Here is a 13,155-nt window from a genome sequence, read left to right as displayed (position 1 = left end):
CCCCCCCTTGTTATGATTCCTAATTCTCCTGACCTAATTTGGATATTACATACGCCTAGATATTGGGCCCCGCGATACTGATTATCTCAAGTCTAGACTGTGATGCTCTTCGCCTGGTGAGCCAACCACTCTTGCCATGCCCCTGCAGGTCGGCTGTTATGCTCTTGGCTATGCTGTGTTGACACTTGAAGGACGATCTTTCTGGCAGCCCAAGAAGCACTGCCTTACTGTAGCCCCAAAGCATAGGGGTTGATGCGTAGTCTTATATGACCTGTGGAATGTCCTGTCTGTTGGAGGTGCAATGCATCGCTGGTAGTCGAGCTCGTGGAACAATTGGTTCTTCCAGAAGCCATTGCATTACCTGAGCAAACACCCTGTCTTACCAGAATTTTTTTTCATATCCACTCCACAATTATCAATTCAGTTCTCCGTATCCCAAAACGTTTTTCCGTGCTGTTTCGCTGTGGGCCCCCGGTGTACAATAGTAGTACGGGTCCGCTCAGCTTGCTAAGGCCTGGTCACCCCTCCCTGGTTAAAAGGCTGGCTCATTCCTTTCGAGGCACTTGAACCAGACATTGTCTACTTCTTGATATTCTCCTACTGTTCACGAGCAGGGAAGCCGGTGGCTTTTGCTCTCCATCAGTTACACTGCCTCACACCTCTTCTCTATTCCTATCTCTGATTTCTTCACCTCATATCTTATACATCACCGTATAGACCATAGTCGATCGGCACTATGAACGTTGAAACGAGCCTCCCTGGCTCGTCTGGTTCGGATCTGGAAACCTTCCACCATGAGACCAAGAAACATGCCAACCATGATTCCGAGATATCTGTCAATCACGAAGCCGGCTTAGGCGTCAACCATACATTCGAGAAACCAGGTCGAGTGGGCCTCCGCGAGCGTCTACGCCATTTTACCTGGGCCTGGTATACCTTGACCATGAGCTGCGGCGGGTTGGCCCTCCTAATTGTCAACCAGCCTCATGACTTCAAGGGCCTGAAGGACATTGCCCGGGTAGTCTACTGTGTCAACATTGCATTCTTCGTCATCGTTACTACTCTCATGGCCATCAGATTCATCCTGCATAAGAACATGTTGGAGTCTCTCGGCCATGACCGTGAAGGTCTCTTCTTCCCGACCTTCTGGCTCTCCATTGCAACCATGATCACTGGCTTGTACAAGTGCTTTGGTGATGACTCGAACGAAAAATTTACCAAGTGTCTCCAAGTCCTCTTCTGGATCTACTGTGGCTTCACCATGATCACCGCCGTCGCTCAGTACTCTTTTGTCTTTGCCACCCACAAATACGAGCTGCACACCATGATGCCGTCATGGATTCTGCCAGCCTTCCCTGTCATGCTTAGCGGTACCATCGCGTCCGTTATCGCAAGCGGACAGCCAGCTAGTGATGGAATACCTATGGTCATCGCCGGTATTACCTTCCAGGGTCTTGGTTTCTCTATCAGTTTCATGATGTACGCCCACTACATCGGACGACTCATGGAGGTCGGCTTGCCGAGTTCCGAACACAGACCTGGCATGTTCATCTGTGTTGGCCCACCTGCCTTTACTGCCCTCGCTTTGGTTGGTATGGCTAAGGCGCTGCCTGATGACTTCCAGATCGTCGGTGATCCCCATGCTGTTATCGACGGACGCGTCATGCTGTTCCTCGCTGTCAGTGCGGCCATCTTCCTTTGGGCTCTGAGTTTCTGGTTCTTCTGCATTGCGGTTGTTGCTGTCGTCCGCTCCCCGCCAAAGGGTTTCCACCTCAACTGGTTCGCCATGGTCTTCCCCAACACGGGTTTCACTCTCGCCACCATCACCCTGGCCAACATGTTTGAGAGCCCAGGCGTTAAGGGCGTGGCCACCGCCATGTCTCTCTGTGTCATCATCATGTTTATCTTTGTCTTGGTTAGCGCCATCCGGGCCGTTATCCGCAAGGACATCATGTGGCCGGGTCAAGATGAGGATGTGTCTGAATGATTCCTCACACCGCCTTGGTTCCTTTTCCATTTCTTGTCTCATATTTTAGCCTCAGCATCTTTTGGGTTTCAATGTTCTTGCATCTCTAGCGGTGAAATTCTGGTGAAACGATTATATGCATACACTATATTGAGCGCTCATTCTTTGTGTCAGCCTTTTTACGACTCCTTTGGGATTGTTGTTCTAGCTACACAGGCGTTTGGAATACATTATAGATTTAGAATTAGACTTTTCCATATCCTACAATCCCCTTTTTTTTTCATTTGTGATTCCACCGGAAGTTCCCTAGGGTAGACAACTAGTAATGGCCCACGTTCTCCTGCGTGAACAGCAACCCGATCCTTCTTGCTACACAATACGGACTCTTTCGTAGTGTGATGGTCATTACGAGAGACTGCGTGGAATGGTATTTGTCGCATCGATCCGTTCACTCTTGCCTCCGTTCACACTTCTCGACCGTTCACCATCTCCACTTCCTATTCGGGGCGAGAGATGTCTCCATTCCACGAGAATATGTGAATCCTGGTGTTCAGCGTAACGCCGTGAGGCTCTCATTCCACGATCTGAGCCCTCATTCCACGACTTCCTGTCTCATTCCCATGTATAGAGTGAACGGAGGCACTGGACTGTGAACGATGATCTGGACTCTGATGACTGATGATTCCCAGGTATAAAATGGCCCTCCTTCTCGCTTCAAATCTCTTCTTCGCATTATCCCCTCCTCTCCATACTCAGAACGGTCTCAAGCATCGATCTGACTGCTCATCAGTTCATCATACACTCTTTTGAATCATCTCTATCTCATCATCTTCATCTTCATCACACTCTCTTTCGAAGCTTAGATGGCTACTGTATCCTTTCATTACTTTCTTTTTCCTTTCTAGTGATTCCTTAACTTCCTGCTTGATACTGCTTCTGATGTAACCTCATTCTCTTGTCTGCTTCCCTTCTGTCAACTATGTATCCCCACTCAGTGTTTTGCCTCCCCTTCTACACCGCATACTGCCCCTCATGTAATCTCCACACTCTTTCTACTGCTTTCTTACGCTCGCCTCACACTCTCCATCATAACTTGTCAAGGAGGGGTAATATTCCTTGCTTTGGGGACCCTCCATCGCCTCACCTGATCACTTTCGTTTTTGGGCATTGGGGTTTAGTCTAACGAGCGGGGAACAACCCTAAGAAGCCGTCTGTTCCGATGGCACGACCTTCATTTGTTTCCGTTATACGTCACACCATCTCATTTGTGGTATTATTTCTGTTCTTCTTCATTATGACTCTCATTTGTGCTGTTTTTCTCTTTGGTGCCACGTGGGCCTGTCCAGTTGGCCTCACTCAAGTTTTGGGGCGGGATGAGATCGACTAGCAGCAACATCCGCCTCATCTCGCCTAGCTAAACTGGAAAATCTCAGCTCGCATACGGAGTACTTTCTAAAACCCCCCCGGGGAAATACCGGCTACTATGGGTTTGACATAAGCCGGCTTCTCCGAATTCCCCGACCGTCGTGGGCATACATTCGGCTTCGGCATGCCGGGGGAGGCTCTCTTTGCCACGGCATCTCCAAGCTCATTAACGCCGAGATACCCACAGTAAGCATAAAAAAGCCCCTGGTTCCAGCCACTCAGGAAAACTAACCCCACTTGGTCAGGGCACACCATGGGGATACAATCACCTTTTGGGTCACCGGTCTTGCCTCGGATGAAGTCCGTCGAGCAACCTGCCACTCTGTCATTCTTATTGGAAACAAGACAGAATAGCGTTGAAAAAAAAAAGCTCTTCTCGGCGACGATCCAGCCCTCGATCGGCTCACTGTGCCGGAAGATCGTACCTCGGCCATCCAACCACATCCCCTCGATTATTATGCATAAAGCGCCTTTTTGTGCTTATTCGACTTTGCATTTCTTGTCCTCTATGCTTATCCTCATGCCAATTTTCATTAATCTTTTCTTTGCCCCCCACCCAACGCGCCGACCGAGCGGTTTGCATCTCCGCAGCAGTTCTGACTCGCGTCCCCCTCTTCTCCAAAAGCCGCCTCGTTCGTGGCTCCCTTACGACTCCTTATTGCATTGTCTCTCGTAACAGAATCACGCCATGATGCCTCAACAACTCTGAGACGCCCTTGCACAACTCCGCGGGACATTTAGTCTCCATCGTTCACGTGCAGTCCACCCCCGATGATCTGTGGCCGCGTTAGTGATTTCTATGACATACTGAAATCAAGCCCCATGGAGAAGCCCTGCGCCGACGATTCTGATTACGGCAACTCACCCGGCACGGTTTATACGCTGCGAGACCATTCCTATACTACCCCATCTATCATTCGGTGGAGATGGCATATACGAGACTTCTCGACCTTGATTGGCTGGCCCAGTCTTCATCAACACCACTGACAGCTCTCACCTATACACAATGGATAAGGTGCCAATCAGTGCATAATTTTATAATCTCCAAAACGGTGTGCGACATTTCGACGCTTTGCAACAGTGTCGCGAATGGTGATTACAATTTTAACCGTCGCTGCGTATATATATCGACACTATAAGCCATCGAACACATCCGAAGGGCCAGCGGGCAAGAAGAAGTGCACCACTGTATTGTACACAATATATATTCCGGACTTTCTGAGCTCATCGACTCTTCGGGCTACGCTATATATCGGAGGAAAACAGAGAAACTTTCGAGGCATCAGAAGGCTTCGTCGATCGGAACGAAAGCGACCTAGTGACAGATCCTCGTCACTTTAACAGATCAAGCACTGGCTCATCGGCTCCTTGACCTACGACACATAGTGGAAGAACAACAGAGGAATTTCCGAAGCATCAGAAGGCTCCGTTGATCGGGACGAAAACGACCTGATAATAGATCTTCGTCACTTCAAGCGATCCAGCACCAGCTCATCGGCTCCTTGGCCTACGCTGTATATTGACAGGATGAGTGTGGAAGCTTTCGAGACCTCAGAAGGCTTCGTCGATTGGGACAATAATGTTCCTTTGAACCCGCGAAATTTCAATCGCGATGGGACGCTGGCTTGTCGATGCCGCGCTTGAAGGGCCACTGATGTACGCTTTCGACATTCTGCAGCCATACATTCTTTTTCCACTCACTGCTTCGAGCCGAACAACCAGTTCTTCGAAACGACAAACTCAAGTCATTCCTTCGCTTTATATACTGGCGCTACAATCACCACGACGTTTCACCTCGTCGCTTCGATTAGTTAGCTTGCTCTAGCTTCAGCTCCTGAAGGGCTCGAAAGGAGACATTGAGGGTCATTGTTCGTTGGGCGGTCGCTCCTCTTAGCGTTCGACTGCTCCCTCTATATATCTTTCCATCGCGGCTGGTCCTTGAACGATGGTATAGCCTCCAGAGTGGCAATCAAAAAGCTCTATGAGGCAGCTTTCTTTAGGAGCATCAATTCGATTCCCACATTGGAAGAGTTCGCTCGATGCAACCTATCAGTTGACGGGGCTCTCCTGAAACCGGAATCTCATTAAAGCGAAGAAAATCTTGAACTGCGACGATGGTCTCCTTATTTTTCCGTCGCTTCATTGCTCCGTGGCGTTCTCGCTTCGACGTCCACTGCTCCCTTGTCTCATCTCCTGAAGCCTAAAGCATTTCTTCGCTTCATTGCTTGGTCGCTTTATCGCTGCTTCACTTCGTCACTGTGCCGTTACATCGCTGCGTCACTTTATGGCTGCGTCGATGACATCCTGGCCAGGTCCTGCACTTCAACGTCTGCAGCATGTGCAAACGCCCCACTGCTTCCAAGAACCACGACGAAAGACATCGGACTAGCACTTCAAATATATCATGTCTCTCACATCTTTCACTTCTCGAATATCGATGATCGAGGTTAAGCTTGCCAGAACGGCACCGAAGCGGAGGGCATCAACGCAGGCAATGGTGATGGCTCCTCATTGAAGATAGCATTAGCGATTCTAAGACCGAAAAGAAACGCTCTGCTTTCATTCTGGACAAGACTGGGGCTTCATGAAGTACAACCAGCATTGGAGAAACACCGCAACCCGGTCGCTCGAACGCATGACTGGGCTGAACAGTCTTAGCGATGAGCTCAAACTTCAGTCTGCTCGCTGCATAGACCGTGGTCTGTCTTTCTGTCAGCCTGACATTGGCTGTCCAATCTCCAACATCATACCCAAGTGGATTGAGCTGGTGTACCTTGGTTCAAGAACCATCACGAAAGGCACATCGGATTCAAGGTATTTTGCAGGCGCTATCACTGGGAAGCCTGACTTAATCATATATGTAAAGGCTGGAGTCAATACCTCCGAACGCGACTACGACCAGTGAAAGACGTTAACTCTCGCAACAACGATGGCTCCGGCAAAGGCCTTATAAACGACCACCAACCGTCTTCGAAAACTACGACGCAAGGCAATATATATACGCGATGGAAGCCAACCTCGTCAAGGATGCCTTGGCACATCGGAAGCCACAGGACTGGACATTGGAAGCCCCAGGAATGAGAGGACAACTTAAGGAGTGAGAATGCTTGCGACATTGGCTGCTGTCGCAAACGCTTTTCACTAAGACTCACAAGACTCGGAAACAAGACTCATTGGTGGTACCTCGTGGCCAACTCCCAAGGTACAGCCATCATCATACTTTCCTATATACACTCAATGTACAAGATGCCTTGGCGAATGCGGGAAGCATCAACAAAGGAAAGGACATTGAACAGATGACTTTGTCTGCGACAAGTGTTTCGTCCAGACCGGCCAGCGTCGGCTGAACGCTCCTGGCATTTACCAAAAGCAATTGCATTGGCGCAGGTTCGCTAAATACGACGCAAAGCATCACTTTCTCCAAAAGTGTCGCCGCGATTGGGTTTGCCAATTACTATGGAAGGCATCGTTCTCGCCAATATTACGACGATGGCCTTCCAGGTTGGTAATACACAATCGCCAGGACTTGCGCAGCAATGGAAAGTCTCCTAGAACTACCTGATTGTTCCGTCGCATTATGTCTCCCTCCAAAAGTGACTGGTCGCTGCGAAAGCTCATCGGTCTGTTCATCTTTGCAAGTCCAGAGTCAACGAGTCTGAGCTCATCTCATCGAGCTATGACTGAAGGCAGGGTTTGCCAATTACTACGGAACGCATCATCTGCCTTGAAGCAGCGCTGAAGACATCAAGGATGCAGCCAATGGGGATCACACAGCATAAATTGCTTGCGGGAATCGTTGGCTGATCCATCGGTTGCATCGTGTCACCTTCATATGGTAACTGGTCGCTGCGAAAGCTCATCGGTCTGTTCACCTTTGCAGGTCCACAGAGCCAACAAGTTCGAACTTATGTATTCGGGCTTTGACTGAAGGCAGGATCTGCCAATTACTACGGAACGCTTCATCTTTGCCCAGCATAACGAGGGAGGCATCAAAGACAAGGCCACTGGCAAAGCGCACAGCATAAATTGCCTGCGGGAATTGTCCCCTAATTCTTCGGTCGCATCATGTCGGCTTTGGATGAGGGGATTCAGCCATCTGGCATCAAACGGCATAAATTGCCTGGAGGACTTGTCACTTCATTGCTCCGTTGCAACATGTTGGCTTCGGATGATGGACAACTCCGTCTTGACAGCATTTTTACGCCTGATTGACCTTACATCTGCCGACGAAACTTATATCTCTGCACTTGCTCTGACAGACATGCCTCCTTGCATTCTCCGTCTCCGTACAGAAAGCAGCCTTACAATGAGCGAACGGCACAGCCATCGCCTCATCCGCGATCTAGTCGCTCATAAGGATGCCATCTTCGGTGAATTGAAACACTGGTCCGGTGTCATGGGAATCAGAACATCCACCGACCATCCTCGCGTGGATATTCCGCCCCAGAACATCAATATCCTCGACGGCAACGCACTCGATCTCGCGGCTGAGTGTTCGTCCTTTGAGGCGCGAATTGCTCGCTATGGCAGTATTGAGCTCTTCCTGGGTGGTGTGGGTCCAGACGGGCATATCGCTTTCAACGAACCAGGCTCCTCTTTGAGCAGTCGTACTCGTGTCAAGACCCTGGTATATGACACAATCATGGCTAACTCGCGGTTCTTTGGCAATGCCTTGGATTTGGTGCCGCGGAGGTCACTTACCGTGTGTATTCAGACTATCATGGATGCTCGCGAAGTTGTCATCGTGGCTACCGGTGCTCACAAGGCTCGTCATCAGCACGGATGAGAGCAAGTCGGGAATCGCACAGCATTAATTGCCTGCGATGTTCCGTCGCAAGATGTTGGATGATGGGACACAGCCATCTGGAATCACACGGCATAAATTGCCTGCAACAATCATCGTCGCCTGACTGTTCCGTCGCTTCGGATGATGGCTGGTAACTCAGAGGCTAGACTCACTCGACTTACAAACGTCTCTGACTGATCTAGTAACCCTACGCTCTTCATGCGGTCAAGGACGTTGATTATGCTACCTTCGAAAAAGAAAAAATAAAGACAGAAGGAAGGGAAAAGAAAAGAAAAGAAAAAAAAGAAAAAAGAAAAGGAAAAAGGGAAAAAAAAAAAAAAAAAAAAAACCCCTTATAAATAGAAGGCCTCCGAGCTCTGGTATGAACCATGACGGAGTGCGTCTCGATTACAATCTTGTCCTTCAAAGGAAGCTTTTCGAAGAAAAAAGCCCATACGAGACATGCAAATTCGTGCACGAAGTCTACAAGGATATCATCATTCTCACCGGCTACGACCAAAAGCCAAGCACCAAGCTACGTACAGCTGTGATTTTGGACTGCGTCACAAGCTCGCTTTACACAGCGACGCATGGTGCTCGTGGAAATCGCCTACCTTTCATCATCGCAGAAAATAAGCGAGAATACAAAATGGTGGTGGAATCACTCGGAGGCTTAGTGGGTGTCATTGCCACTCAAAAGCGCGATTGCGACTTCGTATATCGATGGTGACCTCGACTTAGTTGTCACTCTCACAGCCGTCTTGAGATCTCCGACACAATCTATATACAATTTGACCCAGTGTCTCAGCACACTGCTGCGTCGACTCTTATAAGACTACAACGATCATCTTCGGATCCAGCAGCGATGCGATATCTGATGGGGCCTATAATATCACGGTCGCAATCGACAGTTCCGATGCTTTAGTTTCACGCATTCTTCCTAAAGCTGTCCAACCTCTGCTACCGCATCCGAAACCTCAAGCTCACTTCGATCGAGCGACCCAGCTATGACTATTGCATCGCCGAATCTTCCAAGCATGGCATGGCTTCACAAAAACGTGTCACTGAGCCTTGCTACAGTTTCTGGTCGATTTTATAGCAGCTATGGTGCCTATTATAACTCATCGTAACACACAACGATGTCCAGTTGCTTTTTCCATGCGGTATCTGCCAATCGCGTCTTCTCGTCGAAAAGAAAGACGAAGAATATTATATACGGCTGCTTGAGTACCTAGGTGGACTCTGAACTTGACGACGCTCCGTTTAATAGTCTCACTTTGGGCCTGGACGGGTATTTCGAAGATTCATCTTATATATGCGGCCTTCGAGCTTGCTTTCAACCTTGACTTTACTGGGGAGATGCTGGATCTTTCTGAAGGCGATCTCTTGCTTGAGTCATCTGCTCAAATGGAAGAGATGTCCAAAAACGCGTCTTAAAATCATCATCTAGATATTTTTTGGCCACGTCGCATGGTATCAGCCATATCAGAAAAAGAGTGAAACGAGCAAAGGAAGATCCATCTTCGGCCATCGAACTGGCAAAGGCAAGCTCATTAGCAATCACCATGAGCGAGGTTTACCCAAGCTCATAACAACCGTATTGCCGGAAGCGCATTTCTTAGTGTAGCAGGTGGCACAGTGGGTGATCTGTTTGCCCGGCATGAGCTAAGTACACCGATGATGCTCTACACAAGTTCTCCCTTCATCGGTCCTGAGGTGAGCCGTGATTGCCAATAGAACCGACAGCAAACGCCTTGTGTCAAATGCTCCATCTCGAATTGTTGGCACACGGTCTGGATAACGAAGCGACATCTACTTCTTCAAATTCTCAAGTGTGTCCTTACGCAAGCGACCGTGGTATCGCCTTTTCCAACCCATCGCTTGATTCTTCTTATCTTGCCGGGAACATATTTCTTCGATTGCTCTTTCTTCCCGCAACCATCTGCTAGAAGCCGACATCGAATTCTCTTGAGCTGAATGGCCGAAGGCGATGCATCCAGTGGGTCGGTTGCGACCATCACTGTCGCGGTATAGTTTCCAATGGGTCGGTTGCGACGACATTCTTCACAAAAGAGGAAGCAGCCAAGATCTACTGTGGTTGCTCGAATTCTCGGGCGATGATAAAGAGACAGCACTCTGTCGCGAATGCACTTTCGGTTCTTAACAACCTCGTGTCAACAGGCGAACTCCAATTTCATCTACATCAAACTCCGGCTGTGGTCTCGGTGCATGCCAAAGCTTGGTGAAGATCAATGATCGAGACGGCGACGTTATCGCTCTCAATCCTTCGACGCAGGCTCTCATTTGGAAGAAAACACGTCATGCAAATACCTAAATTGCCTGCTTGAACGTTGGGATCAAAAACGCGGGTGACATCGACCATGGCTTCATGTCTTCGTCCTCTGATCACTCTCAATAATTACTAGCCCTTCGACACTGGCTACTAATCTCATTCTGCACGAATACATACCTGTGTTCTTGTATCTTTTTTATCAAGGAACATTTAAAAATCTCCTATTCTTTAGTGGTAGATCTAGCCGATCAAGCGTTCACCTGATCCCAAACACACAGGAGAACCAAGCACAAAGCGACAACCATCTCTACGAAAACGTCTAACGCATTCGGCTTTCCAAAGAAACGAAGAGGATTTGAAGCACCCAATATCCCGTGCCATGGCCCGTACGCATCACGAATGATTTTGTAAAGCTGGCTGATGCGAGAGCGCTTACCTTTCCACCACAACAGGCTTTCGCAAATGCAATTGCCTTTCGATGCTGCAATCAGCAATGACTGGGTTGTATACGAAACCCAGCAGGGCGATTCCTCTATCACGCTGGGAGATATCGTCGATGTTGGGACCACTCATCCGGATCATAAAACCCATGCCGTTACATTTATATAACTCATAGCTCATTTCTCAAACGAGCCAATTCTTTTGCTATGACTTAAGAACACAAGGACGCTTCTCTTAAGCTTCAGAAAGCTAGTCGAGGTCATATTACACTCCCGAGTGGAAAGCGCTCCTCGATTACCGTTTCACTGCGCGGTTTTAGAAAGCCAATACAACCAACTTGCTTCACAAACCGGTTCAGCTCAGACGCACAAGTTAAAGCCATTGGATCGCCTTCTTTATGGCTTGGGCTATCGATCTATCGAAGAGTGAGGGCGCTAGGATTTATCGATCATTCTGAGCGACCCATTCGCTTCAGAATGACTATATCCACTGGAGAATGAAGCGAGCATTTCGCCCATGGAGAAAAAAATGACCATGGGTATCTCAGATATCTTGCGTCGGAGATGATGACGACAATCGGTCGGAATTTCACTATAATCCTCACTTCAAGAACGAATGTGGAACAAGATCAAGGCCATCATTAATGTCGTCTTCTGGCTCATGTACGCAAAGTATGATAGCATGCTATGGCCTATAGCCTACGTTTATATCGAGTGGCTCATTTTGAAGCCAACTTAACGCCTGGTGGTAGTTTTATCGCCAGAAGGGATCAGACGAGACGGTATCCAGCACCTTCTCAGGCTTGGTGTCTGTGGAAGCGGTCATATCCTCCGTAAGTTATCTGTCGCTCAGCTTGATGCTATCTATGTGGTTACTAACGTACGTATTTCCAGAGTCTTGATCGACCGACCGAAGGATCTCCATGGATCGCTTCTTCATCTTCAGATATTATACACAGTCTTCGCTCCTCGTTCTGATTTTACTACAAGGGCGAAGATTGAAGATCGACTTCAGCTACGATCTTCCGAAACTGCTTGCAGAGTTCCACCAATGCTGCTTGCACCATGCACGGGAGCCGACAGTAACTTCACCAGAGAAGTTTGATCGACTATATATCTCTATCTTGTCCAATACGGTGATGATTGGGTTCATCCTCGACAAGATCTTGCACAAATTTGACGACGAGGCACCTCGCTTCTATCTCTACTCTTCCATGTAATGGCGGGTGTCTTCTACCATCGTCAAGAGCTTGAGCATCTACTCAACAATTTGACAACCTACAGCAATACAATACATGCTGCTTAAACACATGAAGATCCTTCATGCTAAATCTGCCATATTTGACTGGGAAGATTGCAAGGCAGCAACGCGAGCAAGAATGGCCCTGCCGTTTGCTTTTCCGTCACAACTTGAACAAATGGCGGCTTGCACAATATTATACCAACACTGAAAGCGCTGTTCCATCCTGATCGAAAACTTATAGTAGAACTAGCGAGCAAACTCGAAAAAGCTCGTGCTGCATCTTTGACGGACAGCAGAATGGAATATAGTCATCTTCATGACAGCCTTCTCTTCGTGCCATTTATACCTTGCTTTTGCATGCTCATACTCAGTCCTTTCTAGATCTGGTGGACGCCAAATTCAAGGAAAAAGGCGGCTGAAAATTTCGAAGTTCGAAGACGGTTGCATTGAATTAGCAATGGAAAGCTTAGCGGTCTGCTACAACTAAGACGAGATCACTTTCGAATGAGTGTGCTTTTCTCGTATTGACCAAGATACGTGGGTGATCCTGTCAAGAACCTCGACTGTCCGTCTACAAACAGGAAGAACGTATCTAGCCTACAGCCGATACGATGGTGCAGCGTTCTAGCTCCCGAAGAGAAGGGATTGCCTTTCGATCTAATCACAGCATTGAGGCTATCAATAAGCTAGCGTTGTTCCACTTACATTCTTCAGTGATCTCTGAGTCTAGCGAGTGGTAGAGTGGATAAAAGGAAAATGGAAGGTCGTTGGCATACTTAACAAACCTACTTCCACCGAGACCACAAAGAGCCACGTCAAGCTCTGTCGATGGAAAAGCCGACCACAATTTCGAATTTCCGGAGACCAAGCTCGACGAACAAATCTTCTTGCCCAAAGAAACAGACTATGTAATTCAAGAAGGGTTTGAATCAGTGTCATTCAAACCGGAGTTCAGCAAAGCTCTATATAAACATGCCACCTCACATCGGCAGATACTGGCTA

General features: G+C 48.3%; 5 protein-coding genes across 5 annotated transcripts in view; 3 read left to right on the top strand and 2 right to left on the bottom strand.

Moving 5' to 3' along the window:
* Nucleotides 1-399, bottom strand: part of BO79DRAFT_236382 (uncharacterized protein) — a gene marked incomplete at its 3' end in the record, with an annotated part of 1,254 nt that extends 855 nt beyond the window's left edge. The window contains exons 1-2 of the mRNA XM_025684572.1: nucleotides 272-399; nucleotides 127-219 (exon numbers count right to left, since the gene is read on the bottom strand). Of these exons, the coding sequence (XP_025542104.1) occupies nucleotides 127-219; nucleotides 272-353 (175 nt within the window). The 5' untranslated portion in view covers nucleotides 354-399. The remainder of the gene's footprint in view (nucleotides 1-126; nucleotides 220-271) is intronic.
* A 279-nt stretch (nucleotides 400-678) lies between these two features.
* Nucleotides 679-2,193, top strand: BO79DRAFT_280583 (tellurite-resistance/dicarboxylate transporter family protein). Its single transcript, XM_025688069.1, has one exon. The coding sequence runs from the start codon at nucleotides 737-739 to the stop codon at nucleotides 1,985-1,987; it is 1,251 nt and encodes a 416-aa protein (XP_025542103.1). The 5' UTR covers nucleotides 679-736; the 3' UTR covers nucleotides 1,988-2,193.
* Nucleotides 2,194-2,463: 270 nt separating this feature from the next.
* On the bottom strand, nucleotides 2,464-4,139 carry BO79DRAFT_226398 (uncharacterized protein; the record flags this gene model as incomplete). The annotated part of the gene is made up of 7 exons (XM_025683792.1): nucleotides 2,464-2,483; nucleotides 3,266-3,366; nucleotides 3,426-3,553; nucleotides 3,644-3,705; nucleotides 3,799-3,838; nucleotides 3,948-4,002; nucleotides 4,093-4,139. 7 exons carry the CDS (start codon nucleotides 4,137-4,139, stop codon nucleotides 2,464-2,466), a joined length of 453 nt encoding a protein of 150 aa, XP_025542102.1.
* A 1,759-nt stretch (nucleotides 4,140-5,898) lies between these two features.
* BO79DRAFT_80243 (uncharacterized protein) lies at nucleotides 5,899-6,480 on the top strand. The gene has a single exon (XM_025689769.1). It carries the CDS (start codon nucleotides 5,976-5,978, stop codon nucleotides 6,294-6,296), a length of 321 nt encoding a protein of 106 aa, XP_025542101.1. The 5' UTR covers nucleotides 5,899-5,975; the 3' UTR covers nucleotides 6,297-6,480.
* Nucleotides 6,481-7,652: 1,172 nt separating this feature from the next.
* On the top strand, nucleotides 7,653-8,312 carry BO79DRAFT_244123 (nagb/rpia/CoA transferase-like protein; the record flags this gene model as incomplete). The annotated part of the gene is made up of 1 exon (XM_025685346.1): nucleotides 7,653-8,312. The coding sequence occupies one exon, from the start codon at nucleotides 7,653-7,655 to the stop codon at nucleotides 8,175-8,177; it is 525 nt and encodes a 174-aa protein (XP_025542100.1). The 3' UTR covers nucleotides 8,178-8,312.
* Between the last annotated feature and the right edge of the window lie 4,843 nt (nucleotides 8,313-13,155).

The sequence above is a fragment of the Aspergillus costaricaensis genome, assembly GCF_003184835.1.
Source record: "Aspergillus costaricaensis CBS 115574 unplaced genomic scaffold BO79scaffold_8, whole genome shotgun sequence".
NCBI lineage: Eukaryota > Fungi > Ascomycota > Eurotiomycetes > Eurotiales > Aspergillaceae > Aspergillus > Aspergillus costaricensis.
The sequence above is the reverse complement of the archived record's forward strand: the minus strand, read 5'-3'. Positions and strand labels throughout refer to the sequence as shown.

What these genes read in the sequence shown, in the direction of transcription:
- BO79DRAFT_80243 (XM_025689769.1), top strand. Translation starts at nt 5,976, where the DNA reads ATGAAGTACAACCAGCATTGGAGAAACACCGCAACCCGGTCGCTCGAA.
- BO79DRAFT_280583 (XM_025688069.1), top strand. Translation starts at nt 737, where the DNA reads ATGAACGTTGAAACGAGCCTCCCTGGCTCGTCTGGTTCGGATCTGGAA.